The sequence below is a fragment of the Oncorhynchus clarkii genome, chromosome 22, assembly GCF_045791955.1.
Source record: "Oncorhynchus clarkii lewisi isolate Uvic-CL-2024 chromosome 22, UVic_Ocla_1.0, whole genome shotgun sequence".
Taxonomy (NCBI): domain Eukaryota; kingdom Metazoa; phylum Chordata; class Actinopteri; order Salmoniformes; family Salmonidae; genus Oncorhynchus; species Oncorhynchus clarkii.
Window position 1 is genome coordinate 46570011 of NC_092168.1, and position 17170 is coordinate 46587180.

At 43.8% G+C, this 17170-nt stretch overlaps 1 protein-coding gene across 1 annotated transcript; it reads left to right on the forward strand.

The window, feature by feature from the left end:
- Window positions 1-569: 569 nt before the first annotated feature.
- On the forward strand, window positions 570-8075 carry LOC139380349 (excision repair cross-complementation group 1). Its single transcript, XM_071122963.1, has 9 exons — window positions 570-784; window positions 1479-1970; window positions 2115-2218; window positions 2655-2754; window positions 2900-2976; window positions 4513-4612; window positions 6447-6518; window positions 6612-6680; window positions 7862-8075. Exons 1-9 carry the CDS (start codon window positions 722-724, stop codon window positions 7922-7924), a joined length of 1140 nt encoding a protein of 379 aa, XP_070979064.1. The 5' UTR covers window positions 570-721; the 3' UTR covers window positions 7925-8075.
- Window positions 8076-17170: the final 9095 nt, after the last annotated feature.

Consider the following 17170-nt stretch of genomic DNA (forward strand, 5'->3'; position numbering starts at 1 on the left):
TTGTTGTTCTATGTGTCAAACTGCTTTGCTTTATCTTGGCCAGGTCACAGTTGCAAATGAGAACTTGTTCTCATCTAGCCTACCTGGTTAAATAAAATGAATTAAAATAAAAAATAAAATTAATTGATTACGAACATTCATTTTTGGGCCGACCACAAAATAGTGATGAGTAAAATTGGAAGATCATGCACAGTTTCATAGGCCTACCATCTCAAAGTCAACCACCACCCTGTGCTGCTTGCTCCTGCCTGTGACTGACTCCTGCGTCTTGAGGTTTCACACCCCACAGAGCGACAGCCATGGGGCTCCACTTCATTATCCCTCAGCAAAGGAACCATACAGCTTTTGTGTCTGTCTCTTTCCTTAGTAGCCTACAATTGAAGATGTTGGCACACTTAGCTGTCGTTTCTCAAGGGATTTTCCTCCAGTCACTTTTCCTTCTTTAAAAAAAGAACTTTCGGAGGTTGGGGTTGCAATGCTCTGACAATGTTCAAAACACACCATCAGAAATGCGTTCAGGTCGACGAACCCTATTCCTGATGTGGAACTCTTGCGTCCTCTGCTGACAGATAATGGAAATACCGGTAGTGGAATCGATTACTCTTTGATCAACAGCGGAAAGTCATGCCTGGTTGACATTTTCGACGCTCCGCAGTGGACGTCAGAACCAGAGCGACAGTTAGCTGTATGGATAGTTAAGAGGCATGTATTTGATTCAAATATGGAAAAAAAGAGGTTTAATATCAACCTAGACGACTCTGCCTTCACAAAAGAAAGAGCCCCAGTAAGTGAATCGCTAATGAATGAGTTAGTTAATCACCAGTTATGTTTCAACGGTGTAGGCTAACTAACTATTCATTTCAGAGGGGCTTTATAGGCATGGGAAACATATGTTAACATTGCCAAAACAAGTGAAGTGAATATACACAAGTGAAATAAACAATACAAATGTACAGGAAACATCACAGAAGTTCCAAAAGAACAAAGACATTACAAATGTAATTCGGTGTATATATATATACAGTGTTATAACGATGTACAAATGGTTAAAGTACAAAAAAGGGACTATCCTAGTCTTGTTAGCGATCTAGCTAAGTTAGTAGTGCTGACCGAAGCTGAAACACTCTGGAAACGGGTCTATTTTCTGTCCAGATTGTTTTATTTGGTTGCAGACAGACCACCAGTCCCTCAAACCTCTAGTCTTTTTGACATTAGTAAAGAAAAGTCAGCTCGCTAAATTACTAAGACGTAACGTTAATTGATATTGTAGTTACACCTACAAGGAAGGTTGAAGGTAGCTAGCTAGTGGTTGAAAAATACAGTTTTCCGTTGTAGGGTTTTGGACCTCTATACAATATTCGTAACTTTCCATCGTGGCTTTGATTGTAGAGCGTTGTAATACACATTGCCAATGTCACATGTTGGAGAACTGCATGGGCACATGGTTAAAAAAGCCACCCACCTGGGTTCTCTTGCAGGTGAAACCCCTGTTCCAGCCCTCTAAGGCAGGCCAGAGTGCATCATCATCATCATCATCAACCACCTCTGAGACCAAAGCTCAGCCTGCACCCCCGTCGTCTGCTGGCCAACCACTATCCTACGCAGAGTTCATTGTCCAGAGCAAAAGCCATGCACCTCAGCAAGTCCCCTCAGCTCCGTCCAGGGTGGCTGCAGGAACGGGGACAGGGATAGATACAGAGACTGGTAGTTTGAAGCAGGGTCCCAGTCAAGGAGCACAAGGTGGGCCTGATGTGACGTCGTCATCCTCTGTGGGGTGTGAGAGGCCTCGGGCCCAGGGGACAAAGGATCCGGGGTCTGGTGGACCACCAGGGGTTACACAGGGAGAGGAGGGGCAGAGGGCTGGGACTGAGCAGAAGCAGGGGGAGAGTCAAGGGTCAGAGGGCAGCAACATCCTAGGTCATCCTAAACCAGTGGGGTCTGGTAATAGTATCATAGTCAGCCCCAGACAGGTAAGAGTGATGGATGTAACAGTCTTACCAACATAATAATTTAGTTTAATGTCTTTGTTCAGAGAGACCTTTACCAATAACTGAGGAAAGCTTTGAAGTGTTGTCTTACTAATTAATCTCCACACCTTGGTTGTTATTGTGCAGAGAGGAAACCCCATTCTGAAATTTGTGAGGAGTGTGCCTTGGGAGTTTGGAGACGTGGTCCCCGACTATGTCCTGGGACAGACGACCTGCGCTCTCTTCCTCAGGTCTCTGTGTGTGTGCAATACATGCTTTATGGAATTGTTACCGTGTGTGTGTGTGTGATGTGGCATTTTCTGTTCCACTGAAACCTGTTATACATTCTCACCTAGTTAGTGAGTAGCCGCTAGCCACTTCTGTTCTTTTCTTGTTGTTTTATTCTGTGAACCTTTACACCTTCACGTAAATGTTGCTATGCTATGTTATGCTATGCTATGCTATGTTATGCTATGCTATGTTATGCTATGCTATGCTATGTAACGGCTTCTCTGGAACAAACAATGGTGACATTTGCTAGTCATGTTCTAATGGAAGAGGTTCTCATAGTATCCCCCTCTTGTATTTGTGTTCGCGCTTGTTGGTGTTGACCTGGCCTGTTGGTGTTGTCCTGGCCTGTTGGTGTTGTCTCCGTTGTACTGTTCTTGCTCCTTGTTGGACCGGCAGTCTGAGGTACCACAACCTCAACCCCAACTACATCCACGACCGTCTCAAACTGTTGGGCCAGACCTTCACCCTCAGGGTTCTACTGGTGTTAGTTGATGTGGTGAGAATTTAATTAGAGGTCATGATTATAGTGTAAAAGTACTTTTATACTGATCATTTTTCAGTTGACACATTGCAGATTTGCCTAATACCCCACCCTCTCCCTTCCCCACCCTCTCCCCACTCTCCCTGGTGGTGTTTTGCAGAAAGACCCTCACCATTCTCTGAAAGAGCTGGCTCGTATCTGCATCTTGGCTGACTGCACTCTCATCCTGGCCTGGAGGTAACCCTCTCACCCCTGGCCTGGAGGTAACCCTCTCACCCCTGGCCTGGAGTTAACCCTCTCACCCCTGGCCTGGAGTTAACCCTCTCACTCCTGGCCTGGAGGTAACCCTCTCACCCCTGGCCTGGAGGTAACCCTCTCACCCCTGGCCTGGAGGTAACCCTCTCACCCCTGGCCTGGAGGTAACCCTCTCACCCCTGGCCTGGAGGTAACCCTCTCACCCCTGGCCTGGAGGTAACCCTCTCACCCCTGGCCTGGCGGTAACCATCTCACCCCTGGCCTGGAGGTAACCCTCTCACCCCTGGCCTGGGGGTAACCCTGTCACCCCTGGCCTGGAGGTAACCCTCTCACCCCTGGCCTGGGGGTAACCCTGTCACCCCTGGCCTGGGGGTAACCCTCTCACCCCTGGCCTGAGGGTAACCCTCTCACCCCTGGCCTGAGGGTAACCCTCTCACCCCTGGCCTGGAGGTAACCCTCTCACCCCTGGCCTGGAGGTAACCCTCTCACCCCTGGCCTGGAGGTAACCCTCTCACCCCTGGCCTGGAGGTAACCCTCTCACCCCTGGCCTGGAGGTAACCCTCTCACCCCTGGCCTGGAGATAACCCTCTCACCCCTGGAGATAACCCTCTCACCCCTGGAGGTACCCTCTGACCCCTGGCCTGGTGGTAACCCTCTCACCCCTGGCCTGGAGGTAACCCTCTCACCGCTGGCCTGGAGGTAACCCTCTCACCCCTGGAGGTAACCCTCTCACCCCTGGAGATAACCCTCTCACCCCTGGAGATAACCATCTCACCCCTGGCCTGGAGGTAACCCTCTCACCCCTGGCCTGGGGGTAACCCTGTCACCCCTGGCCTGGAGGTAACCCTCTCACCCCTGGCCTGGGGGTAACCCTGTCACCCCTGGCCTGGGGGTAACCCTCTCACCCCTGGCCTGAGGGTAACCCTCTCACCCCTGGCCTGAGGGTAACCCTCTCACCCCTGGCCTGGAGGTAACCCTCTCACCCCTGGCCTGGAGGTAACCCTCTCACCCCTGGCCTGGAGGTAACCCTCTCACCCCTGGCCTGGAGGTAACCCTCTCACCCCTGGCCTGGAGGTAACCCTCTCACCCCTGGCCTGGAGATAACCCTCTCACCCCTGGAGATAACCCTCTCACCCCTGGAGGTACCCTCTGACCCCTGGCCTGGTGGTAACCCTCTCACCCCTGGCCTGGAGGTAACCCTCTCACCGCTGGCCTGGAGGTAACCCTCTCACCCCTGGAGGTAACCCTCTCACCCCTGGAGATAACCCTCTCACCCCTGGAGATAACCCTCTCACCCCTGGCCTGGAGGTAACCCTCTCACCCCTGGCCTGCCGGTAACCCTCTCACCCCTGGCCTGGAGGTAACCCTCTCACCCCTGGCATGGAGGTAACCCTCTCACCCTTGGCATGGAGGTAACCCTCTCACCCTTGGCATGGAGGTAACCCTCTCCATTCCTTACTATGTAATGACAATGTTTGAGAGTGAAGATTCTAAGTTGGAACTTGTTTTTCTTAACAGTCCAGAGGAGGCGGGGCGTTACCTGGAGACGTACAAGTCCTATGAGAAGAAACCAGCTGATCTGCTGAAGGAACATGTGGAGAAAGACTACCTGTCGAAGGTCTGAACCATTATGGGCAATAACCAACAGTCATATTAATACATTGAACAAAAAATATAAACGCAAAATGTAAAGTGTTGGTCCCAGTTTCATGAGCTGAAGTAAAATATCCCAGAAATGTTCCTTATGCACAAAAATCGCATTTCTCCTCAATGTTGTGCACAAACGTGTTTACATCCCCTGTCAGTGATATTTTCTCCTTTGCCAAGATAATCCATCTACCTACCTGACAGGTGTGGCATATCAAGAAGCTGAGTAGACAGCATGATTATAACACAGGTGCACCTTGTGCTGGGGGACAATAAAAGGCCACTTTAAAATGTGCAGTTTTGTCACACAACACAATAGATGTTTTAAGGGATTGTGCAATTGGCATGCTGACTGCAGGAATGTTTGAGTTTATTTTTTATTTTTACAGGGACCGTGCACATTAATCAACGTTTCAGTAAAAGTGCCGGTTTTAGCCAGCCGGCTAATTTTCAACCTCAGTCCCTGGGCAGGTTATTAAAAACAATTTCAATATAGACAATAGCAACATAGAACAAGCAAGACATAGCAACATAGGACAAGCAAGACATAGCATACAGACAGAGCAACATAGGACAAGCAAGACATAGCATACAGACAGAGCAACATAAAACAAAAAGCAGCAAGACAAAATTCATAAAAGCAACAAAGTGTTTCCACACCTCACAAGCTACAGACAACAGACAACATGGAAAGCGGCAACACACAGCTAGGGACCATGTTCACAAATCTGATTTACCTTTAGCCATGTCTTCAAGCATTTTGTGAAAGTGTGATATGTGGTGCTGTTATGTGTGTCTGATGGCAGTGTATTCCAGACATGGGAAGCTCTCACAGAGAATGCAGATTTACTAAAGGTGCTCTATAGATTTACTAAATGTCCACCAGAGCCGTTGCCAGATAATTGAATGTTAATTTCTCTACCATAAGCCGCCTCCGACATTGTTTCGAAGAATTTGGCAGTACGTCCAACTGGCCTCACAACCACAGACCAGGTGTAACCACGACAACCCAGGACCTCCACATCCTGCTTCTTCACCTGCGTAAACGCATGAGACCAGCCACCCGGACAGCTGATGAAACTGGGTTTGCACAGACAAAAGAATTTCTGCACAAATCTGTCAGAAACCGTCTCAGGGAAGCTCATCCGTGTGCTCGTCATCTTCACCAGGGTCTTGTTCTGACCGTCACTTTTGCTGGGCACTGGAGAAGTGGGCTTTTCACAGATGAATCCCAGTTTCATCTTTAGCGGGGAGATTGCAGACAAGCGTGTATGGCGTTGTGTGGGCGAACTGATTGTGAACAGAGTGCCCCATGGTGGGGTTATGGTATGGGGCAGACATAAGCTACGGACAACGAACACAATTGCATTTTTTTACGATGGCAATTTGAATGCGCAGAGATAACCGATAACACCCGTTTTTTTTTTAAATAAACATGTCACCCGTTTATTATGTTTGGGATGCTCTGGATCGACTTGTTCGACAGCGTGTTCCAGTTCACACCAATATTCCAGCAAGGAGAGTGGGACGACAACTAACAACCTGATCAACTCTATGTGAAGGAGTTGTCGCACGGCATGAGGCACATGGTGGTCGCACCAGATACTGACTGGTTTTCAGAATTATTATTGTTATATTTTTATGAAGGTGTCTGTGACCGACAGATGTGTATCTGTATTCCCAGTCATGTGACAAACACAGATTAGGGCCTAATTGAATTTATTCATTCATTTATTTCAATTGACTGATTTCCTTTCATAGAAACTGTAACTCAGTAACATCTTAGCAGTGTGTTGTTTTTACAGGTGACGGACTGTCTGACCACTGTGAAGTCTGTCAACAAGACTGACTCGATCACTCTGCTGTCAACCTTCTCTGTAAGAGGCTTTCATTATATATTGAAATGAACCGTGCTGATGTACTCAAATGAATTGTCTTGAGTTGAGATGAGAGATGGTATTTTTTCTCAGTCCTTAGAGGGGATCATCACTGCAACTAAAGAGGACCTGGTTCTCTGTCCTGGACTGGGACCCCAGAAGGTGAGCAGGAAGGATGAGTAGAGGGATGGATGGAGGGATGGGTAGAGGGATGGATGGAGGGGTGGAGGGATGGGTAGAGGGATGGATGGAGGGATGGGTAGAGGGGTGGAGGGATGGGTAGAGGGGTGGAGGGATGGGTAGAGGGGTGGAGGGATGGGTAGAGGGATGGGTAGAGGGATGGGTGGAGGGATGGGTAGAGGGATGGGTGGAGGGATGGGTAGAGGGATGGGTGGAGGGATGGGTAGAGGGATGGGTGGAGGGATGGGTGGAGGGATGGGTAGAGGGATGGGTGGAGGGATGGTAGAGGGATGGATGGATGGGTGGAGGGATGGGTAGAGGGGTGGAGGGATGGGTAGAGGGGTGGAGGGATGGGTAGAGGGATGGGTAGAGGAATGGGTGGAGGGATGGGTAGAGGGATGGGTAGAGGGGTGGAGAGAGGGGTGGAGGGGTGGAGGGATGGGTAGAGTGGTGGAGGGATGGGTGGAGGGATGGGTAGAGGGATGGGTAGAGGGATGGGTGGAGGGGTAGAGGGATGGGTGGAGGGAGGGGTGGAGGGATGGGTAGAGGGGTGGAGTGATGGAGGGATGGGTAGAGGGGTGGAGGGATGGGTAAAGGGGTAGAGGGATGGGTGGAGGGGTAGAGGGATGGGTAGAGGGATGGGTGGAGGGATGGGTAGAGGGTGGAAGGATGGGTGGAGTGATGGAGGGATGGGTAGAGGGGTGGAGGGATGGGTAAAGGGGTAGAGGGATGGGTGGAGGGGTAGAGGGATGAGTGGAGGGATGGGTAGAGGGGTGGAGGGATGGGTAGAGGGATGGGTAAAGGGGTAGAGGGATGGGTAGAGGGATGGGTGGAGGGGTAGAGGGATGGGTAGAGGGAGGGATGGGTAGGGGGATGGGTAGAGGGATGGGTAGAGGGATGGGTAGAAGGATGGGTGGAGGGATGGGTGGAGGGATGGGTAGAGGGATGGATGGAGGGTGTTTGACAGAAAGAGAGGGAATAGTGTTCCCTTGAATTAAAAAAAATGACCAACATTTTAATTTTTATAATTCAGTGTGATTATTTCCAAACGTTGATGGTTATTTCAAACCAATTTAGGAAAATATATCCTCGAACAGTGTCAGTTTTCCTTAGTTAGTCTCCTTGCATTATTGAGTGGTGTGTGTGTTTGCTGTGTCCTACAGGCCAGACGTCTCTATGATGTGCTACACCAGCCCTTCCTCAAGGCCAAGAAGAAAGACAGCTGACCCACAGACAATCCTTACTACTCTACTGTGGACCTTTCTCCTCAGCAGGGAACTGGTTTCCATAAGGGCCCACTATCCTAAGGACTGTTTCAACTGTAATGTAATGTTGTTGTTTTTGCATTTGTATAAAAATAAATCACTAGAAAATAGATTGAGTCAATAAATGTTAGAATCATCTTTGGCAGTGATTACAGCTATGAGTCTGTCTGGGTAAGGCTCTAATAGTCATTACAGCTATGAGTCTGTCTGGGTAAGTCTCTAATAGTGATTACAGCTATGAGTCTGTCTGGGTAAGGCTCTAAGAGTGATTACAGCTATGAGTCTTTCTGGGTAAGGCTCTAAGAGTGATTACAGCTGTGAGTCTGTCTGGGTAAGTCTCTAATAGTGATTACAGCTATGAGTCTGTCTGGGTAAGGCTCTAATAGTCATTACAGCTATGAGTCTGTCTGGGTAAGTCTCTAATAGTGATTACAGCTGTGAGTCTGTCTGGGTAAGTCTCTAATAGTGATTACAGCTGTGAGTCTGTCTGGGTAAGGCTCTAAGAGTGATTACAGCTATGAGTCTTTCTGGGTAAGGCTCTAAGAGTGATTACAGCTATGAGTCTTTCTGGGTAAGGCTCTAAGAGTGATTACAGCTATGAGTCTGTCTGGGTAAGTCTCTAATAGTGATTACAGCTATGAGTCTTTCTGGATAAGTCTCTAAGAGTGACAGCTGTACTGTAAGAGTGATTACAGCTGTAACTACCAGTACCAGCTAGCCAGATAAATGTTGAGCAACATTAGCCAACTTAACTGATCAAATAGAATTTATGGTCTGAAAATTAGCTGCCTAATAAAGTCAGACAGCTACTGATTGTAACTTAACCTTAGCCAGCAGCATACCACTGGTAGCTTGCTTCTGAAGCTGAGCAGGGTTGGTCTTGGTGAGTCCCTGGATAGGAGACCAGATGCTGAGTTAGGCAGGACGCCTGTATCTTTGTAATGAATAGGTCTATTGATACACCATCCAAAGTGTAATAACTTCACCGTGCTCAAAGGGATATTCAATGTATTTTATTTATCCACCAATAGTTGCCCTTCTTTGTGAGGCATTGGTAAACCTCCCTGGTCTTTGTGGGAGAATCTGTGTTTTAAATGCACTGTTTGACTGAGGGACCCTACGGAGAATTGTATGTGTGGGGTGTTTACCACGATTCTTTTTTTATTTATTTATTTATTATTATTGCACACAGTGAGTCCATGCAATTTATTATGTGACCTTGTTAAGGAAATGTTTACTCCTGAATGTATTTAGGCTTGCTGTAACAAAGGGGTTGAATACTTCTTAACTCAAGACATTTCAGCATTTAATTTTAACATTTAAAAAAAAAAAAAACATAATTCCACTTTGACATTATGGGGTATTGTGTGTAAGTCAGTGAAAAAAACATCTCAATTGAATCCATTGTTTATTCAGGCTGTTTATTCAGGCTGTAACACAACAACATGTGGAACAAGTAAAGGACTTTAAATTCTTTCTGAAGGCATCAACAGCTATTTGTTTCAATTCAATCCAGGGTTCAACTAAAAATAGACAATACATAGAGGTTTAGGCTTTCAAGTATTGATTGATGTAATAATTCAAATCTAATCTTCAAGTTAATCATTAATGTTGAATTCACGTCTCCATTTCAACCAAAAATCTAAATGTAAAAGAATAGGACTAAATCAAAATCGCACTTTATTTAAAATGCATTTAAGATTAGATTAAGTCCTTCAATTCACGTCATCATTTTTTTGGGGGGGTTGAGATGTAGACCGACATTGTCAATTATTCATTTGTAGACAAACTGGATATTGAATTGTGTTTGGTTGTCAACGCAACCAAATATCAACATTTGAAAGAGATGTACTGTGTCTTCGTATTAGACTAAGTCAGCGGGAACTGTCTGGAAAATGTATTTGATTTGATTTAGTCCTATACTTTAACGTTGATTCTTGGTTGCGATGGAGACGTGTATCCAACATATCAATGATTAATGCGGAGCTATATACAGGTGGTACCAGTACCAGGTCAATGTGGAGCTATATACAGGAAGTACCAAATCAATGTGGAGCTATTTACAGGGGGTACCGGTACCAGATCAATGTGGAGCTATATACAGGGACTACCAGTACCAGATCCATGTGGAGCTATATACAGGAAGTACCAGATCAATGTGGAGCTATATACAGGAAGTACCAGATCAATGTGGAGCTATATACAGGAAGTACCAGATCAATGTGGATCTATATACAGGGGGTACCAGTACCAGATCAATGTGAAGCTATAGTACCGGTACCGCCTGTATAAATCAATGTGGAGCTACGTATGGGGTTACCAGTACCAGATCAATGTGGAGCTATATACAGGAAGTCCCAGTACCAGGTCAATGTGCAGAAGTACGAGGAATTTGAGATAGAGATCAAATCAAATGTATTTATATAGCCCTTCGTACATCAGCTGATATCTCAGCATGCTGTACAGAAACCCAGCCTAAAACCCCAAACAGCAAGCAATGCAGGTGTAGAAGCCCAGTGGCTAGGAAAAACTCCCTAGAAAGGCCAAAACCTAGGAAGAAACCTAGAGAGGAACCAGGCTATGAGGGGTGGCCAGTCCTCTTCTGGCTGTGCCGGGTGGAGATTATAACAGAACATGGCCAAGATGTTCAAATGTTCCTAGATGACCTGCAGGGTCAGATAATAATAATCACAGATGTACATGAAGGCAGGGTAAAGTGACTGGACATCAGGATAGATAATAATAAGGTATTTGAGGTAGATATGTACATGAAGGCAGGGTAAAGTGACATCAGGATAGATAATAAGGTATTTGAGGGAGATATGTACATGAAGGCAAGGTAAAGGGACATCAGGATATATAATAATAAGGTATTTGAGGTAGATATGTACATAAAGGCAGGGTAAAGTGACTAGGCATCAGGATAGATGATAAGGTATTAGAGGTAGATATGTACATGAAGGTAAAGTGACTAGACATCAGGATAGATAATAAGGTATTTGAGGTTGATATGTACATGAAGGCAGGGTAAAGTGACTAGGAATCAGGATAGATAATAAGGTATTTGAGGTAGATATGTACATGAAGGCAGGGTAAAGTGACTAGGAATCAGGATAGATAATAAGGTATTTGAGGTAGATATGTACATAAAGGCAGGGTAAAGTGACTAGGCATCAGGATAGATAATAAGGTATTTGAGGTAGATATGTACATGAAGGTAAAGTGACTAGACATCAGGATAGATAATAAGGTATTTGAGGTAGATATGTACATGAAGGCAGGGTAAAGTGACTAGACATCAGGATAGATAATAAGGTATTTGAGGTAGATATGTACATGAAGGCAGGGTAAAGTGACTAGGAATCAGGATAGATAATAAGGTATTTGAGGTAGATATGTACATGAAGGCAGGGTAAAGTGACTAGACATCAGGATAGATAATAAGTTATTTGAGGTAGATATGTACATGAAGGCAGGGTAAAGTGACTAGACATCAGGATAGATAATAAGGTATTTGAGGTAGATATGTACATGAAGGCAGGGTAAAGTGACTAGACATCAGGATAGATAATAAGGTATTTGAGGTAGATATGTACATGAAGGCAGGGTAAAGTGACTAGACATCAGGATAGATAATAAGGTATTTGAGGTAGATATGTACATGAAGGCAGGGTAAAGTGACTAGACATCAGGATAGATAATAAGGTATTTGAGGTAGATATGTACATGAAGGCAGGGTAAAGTGACTAGACATCAGGATAGATAATAAGGTATTTGAGGTAGATATGTACATGAAGGCAGGGTAAAGTGACTAGGAATCAGGATAGATAATAAGGTATTTGAGGTAGATATGTACATGAAGGCAGGGTAAAGTGACTAGGAATCAGGATAGATAATAAGGTATTTGAGGTAGATATGTACATGAAGGCAGGGTAAAGTGACTAGGCATCAGGATAGATAATAATAAGGTATTTGAGGTAGATATGTACATGAAGGCAGGGTAAAGTGACTAGGCATCAGGATAGATAATAAGGTATTAGAGGTAGATATGTACATGAAGGCAGGGTTAAGTGACTAGGCATCAGGATAGATAATAATAAGGTATTTGAGGTAGATATGTACATGAAGGCAGGGTAAAGTGACTAGACATCAGGATAGATAATAAGGTATTAGAGGTAGATATGTACATGAAGGCAGGGTTAAGTGACTAGGCATCAGGATAGATAATAATAAGGTATTTGAGGTAGATATGTACATGAAGGCAGGGTAAAGTGACTAGGAATCAGGATAGATAAGAGTAAAATAAAGAATAGCGTAGCAGAAGACAAATGAGTTTAAAGGTTTTGTGTGTGTAAAGTATATGTTTGTGTTGTTTTGGTTTGAGTGTGCGTATGTAGTGAATGTGTGTGGGATTTGAAAGGGGAGTGACAATGTAGTGTGTGTGAGTTAGTGTGTAGGGTCATGGAACTTAAAGCTCTTGACCCGCTCCACAACAGCCCTGTTGATATCGATGGTGGCATGCTCTCCCCTCCTTCTCCTATAGTCAACGATCAGCTCCTTGGTCTTATTGACGTTGAGGGAGAAGTTGTTGTCCTGGCACCACACTGCTAAGTCTCTGACCTCCCTGTAGGCTGTCTCATCACCTTCGGTGATCAGGCCTACCACCATTGTGTCATCAGCAATCTTGATGATAGTGTTGGATTCATGCGTGGCCATGCAGTCGCAGCACACACCCCTGACGTTGTTGAGGGTTAGCGTAGGAGAGACGTTGTTGCCTAACCTCACCACCTGGAAGTCGGCCCATCAGGAAGTCCAGCATCCAGTTGCAGAGAGAGAGGTTCAGACCCAGGGTCCGTAGCTTGGTGATGAGTTTGGTGGGGACTATCGTGTTGAACGCTGAGTCTAAGAACAGCATTCTCACATTAGTTATTTCCCCTCATGTCCAGGTGGGAGAGGGCAGTGTGAAGTACAATTCAGATTGCATCCTCTGTTGGGGCAGTATGTGAATTGGAGTGGGTCTAGGAATATCTGGGATGATGATGTTGATGTGTGTCATAACCAGCCTTTCAAAGCACTTCATAATTACAGATGTGAGTGCTACAGGGCGATAGTCATTTAGGCAGGTTACCATGGAAACAGGGACAATGGTGGTCAGCTTGAAACATGTTGGGATTACTGTTAGTGGAATTTCTAAATTCCTATTTGTTTTGTAGCCAAAACCAAATTCGCACTCTTTCTATTTCATTAATGAGTTGTAAGTTCTTTAATTATGCATGAAGTAGATCGAGACCAGTCTTAAAAGTCAGGTAACAAGAGAGTACTGCCACATACACATATTTCCACAGGTTATAAACTGAAAATGACGTCAGCGTTTTCTAAATGTTCTATCTCTTTTCACCAGTAGAGAGGCCCTATAGCTCTCGAGCCTTCGCTCCACGCCTGAAGTCAAGGTCAGTCAGTATAAATCAGCATTCTAGACAGTCTGGAGATAGTCCGTTCCTGCCACCTGGAGATTGTACAAATGAATGAACTAAGGAACAGACCTTCATTGTTACTAAACTCCTGACTACATTATATACAATTGGGAATGGGAGCAAGAGATAAAATTCATATGTACAGTCCATTATAGCATTTGGACTAGTCAGTTCTGATTGGAATGTATACATAATTAGTCATTTCAACCATAATTTCCTCCAACAATTACAGACTGGGACAAGGAGAGATTGGTTTGAGCATGTTTTGAGAACGCGCCTTGGTATTTCCATCTGGCCCGGCGGCCTTGGAGCTGTTGGACCTGTTTAAATGTTTTGCTCACATCGGCCATGGAGAGCAAGATAACACAATCATCTGAAAAAACAGGCTTTCACGCAAGGCACAGTGTTATATTTCTCGAAGCAAAAAGGCATTTAGGAGTTCTACATTATGGTAAAATAAACATATGAGGCTACATGCTGCTATCAAATTAAATCAAATCTATTGGTCTTGTGCTTGTCCTTCTAGTTCCGAGAGTGCCGTGATATCTAACAAGTAATCTCTCTCTCTCTCTCTCTCTCTCTCTCTCTCTCTCTCTCTCTCTCTCTGTGTCTGTCTGTCTGTAACCCCACAGTTTGTAACCTGCCACCACCCATGCAACCAGGCCTCACACATACCCCAAGGGTGAGAGAGACAGCGATTTCATTCATTGAAGGTGAATCACAGTACACCTAGAATTGGTCTAGGAGACATGTTTTCTGTACTTTATCTCTCTTGTGGTTTCTTGTCGCTCGTAGTGTTCACAGCTCTTACATATACTCAGGCATAACTACCCCGCAAATTACTGTTTCATATACAAGATCCCTTGTACATGAAGGCAGGGTAAAGTGACTAGGCATCTGGATAGATGATGATAATAAGGTATTTGAGGTAGATACAGTTGAAGTCGGGAAGTTTACATACACTTTAGCCAAATACATTTAAACTCAGTTTTGTACAATGAGGTAGATATGTACATGAAGGCAGGTAAGAATATACTCAAAAAGAGAGAACAATTACAGTGGCAATAACCAATAGTCTGAGTACAATATCAGAGAAAGAAAAATAACATGGATATAAACAAGACAAATATAAACAATATAAACAAGACAAAGTGATTTAGGACTTGAAGTTTTTAGCCCTGGATCTGTATAAGAACAAGATAAAGTGGTTTTAATAAGCACAATAAAACAAAAATAGCAAAGAATAAGCAAAGAAGGAATAAATACGAAAAAAATACAAATATCACAGGAAGTTAAATGAATAAACTGAGAATAAACCCGGAAACAAGAATATCCGTAGCGTTAGAATAGATAAGGAAAATTACATGAAAGAGCAGCAATAATAAAAATATAAACATTTTTGTAATTGTAAACAACTTAGACTGACGGTAGGAAGAACAAAAAGATGCAGGCCGCAATAAAGAGTAAATTGGCAGTAGACATTCTGAGCGCTAGGCATCCGCTAGGCAAAAAATAACTAATAGAAATGTCTAAGAAATGGGAAAAACTAGGAAAATGGGTACTAAATGGCCAGAGGAGGGAACATTTGATGTCTCAGTGTGTGAGGAAATGGAAACTATAATAAAAAACACATAAAGCAAAGGACACAGGAAAGAAATTGAAAAAATAAACGAGCTAGAGAAAGCAATTTGATGAAAACGCTCAAAGTAGAAGGAGAGGGATTGCTGAAAAGTATAAAGACAGCTAGAGGAATGTTGAAGAAAGACAATGAAAAGTCAGACAGAAAGATGGTGGAGGTTTACAGAACCTTCAACATACATCAATGGACAAATTCTGATGGTGTCTGGAACAGTGGAAATGAAGGGAGAAGTGGGATTGGAAAAAAGAGAGGGATGTTTCCTCTACACTTCCTTTAGAGAAAAGAAAGGACTTGAAAAAACACACAACTGATGAACAGAGACTTACAAAACAAGAAAAAAACATTCAGAGAAAACGGACTCAGCTTCAGCTGCAAGAATTGACCTACAAAGGGAAAAAAAAGGAATCTAGGCTCCAGTGACAACACCTCTGCCAGAAGTAGGGACAATGGCTGCAGTCTTGTCGTGGAAATGTCCTGTATTTACCAAATCATGAGAGCAAACCGCACACAAGTCAGAGTTAGTTATCACAAAGTCCATTTTTAATTATATGAGCTCTATCACAACCCTGTGACTCTCAGATTAATTCAGTGTCTATCAATGAATTCTCTGAGAGTCCCTCACACATTTCAACTGAGATCCTTTATAGCAAAGACACACATAGCCAGACAGCATCGGCATAATTTATTGTTCAGCTTTGTCTCCTAAACTATGTTATTTTCTCAAACTCAGAACCTAAACAAATCCTCACATCAACAGGCAAATATCAAATCCATCCTATCGTGACAAGATCACAGAGACACATTGACTGGCACACAGACATTGTGGAGCCAAGAGATACACGCTTCAAATGGGCTGAATCCTAGCTTTAGATCTGCAGGCTAACCTTATTTCAATTCAATCTATCATAGCAAACTCCCATCAATAAGAATTGCTTTGCGTATGCATCTCAAGATTGAATTCTGCCCTATTCTTCCTAGGCATCTCCAAGTATTTGTTCCACATCTGCACTAACACGCCTGTTTCAAATATTCCTCTTATAATGGTCTTAAATCTGGACATTTAATAATTGAATATCGTGCTAATGCTGGGTTGGAATAAAATATACATACCATTTGTCTCTTGGCACAAGAGAGTGGAATGCATTATCGTGGGAATTTAATATAAGAATCAATGATGATTAACTTGTATCAACCATTAGCTGCTTTGAAGTGATCATTTGATCATGGATTTCCCAACGTGCCTCTTTAAAAACAATTACATGTTATTGTTCTCAGAAAGCAGTCCTGAGCGTGCTGCCAGACTTTCCTGACTACATAGACTATATGCAGTACACTGACTAGTTTTTCATGCAATTGTTTTTACTTGAGAAATACTGCACCCAACATTTTAGCTAGATGTAAAATTGCACGACTAAGATTTCGCCGGTAAAAAAGTATAAATTAATTACAGATTTCTTTATGCACCTTAGAATAATACTGATTATTTTGAGGGAGTCACTATTTTGAGGAAGTGGCTATGATGCTACGGTGACTCAGGAGGGACAAACAACAGAACCTGCCAGGGTATTCAGTCATGGCCTCTAGCATTTCTTAATTAGCTTTGGTGAAAAACGAGGTGAAATAAGGAAGTACGTTCGTCCATGAAATATTTGAATAGTGTGTTAGTGCTTGGTTGGAATGAAAGCCTCCAGTAGGTTAAGACCTTGATAGTGAACACTAGGCTTTGTATTTTGCAATCGGCACAAGAAAGAGTGTGTTATGGTTTATTTGGGGGATTTAATATTTAAAACTCAAATATTTCATATTTAAGTATTAATGAGAATTAACTCGTATCAATAATTCACAAAAGGGTTTGGGGATTTGCGTGTAGGCCATTTGGTGTGCGTAAAATTAGGCCTGAAAGTTTAGGCTTAAACACTAATGCCAGATGGATAAAAAATAATAGGATAAAACATATAGATATAAATTACTCAACAATGATGATTCATTTATGGATTTTTAATGTATTATTTTCTCTTTATTCAACCAGAGCGCCACCAATCCGCCCTCCAACCAGAGCCCCACCCATCCGCCCTCCAACCAGACCGCCACCCA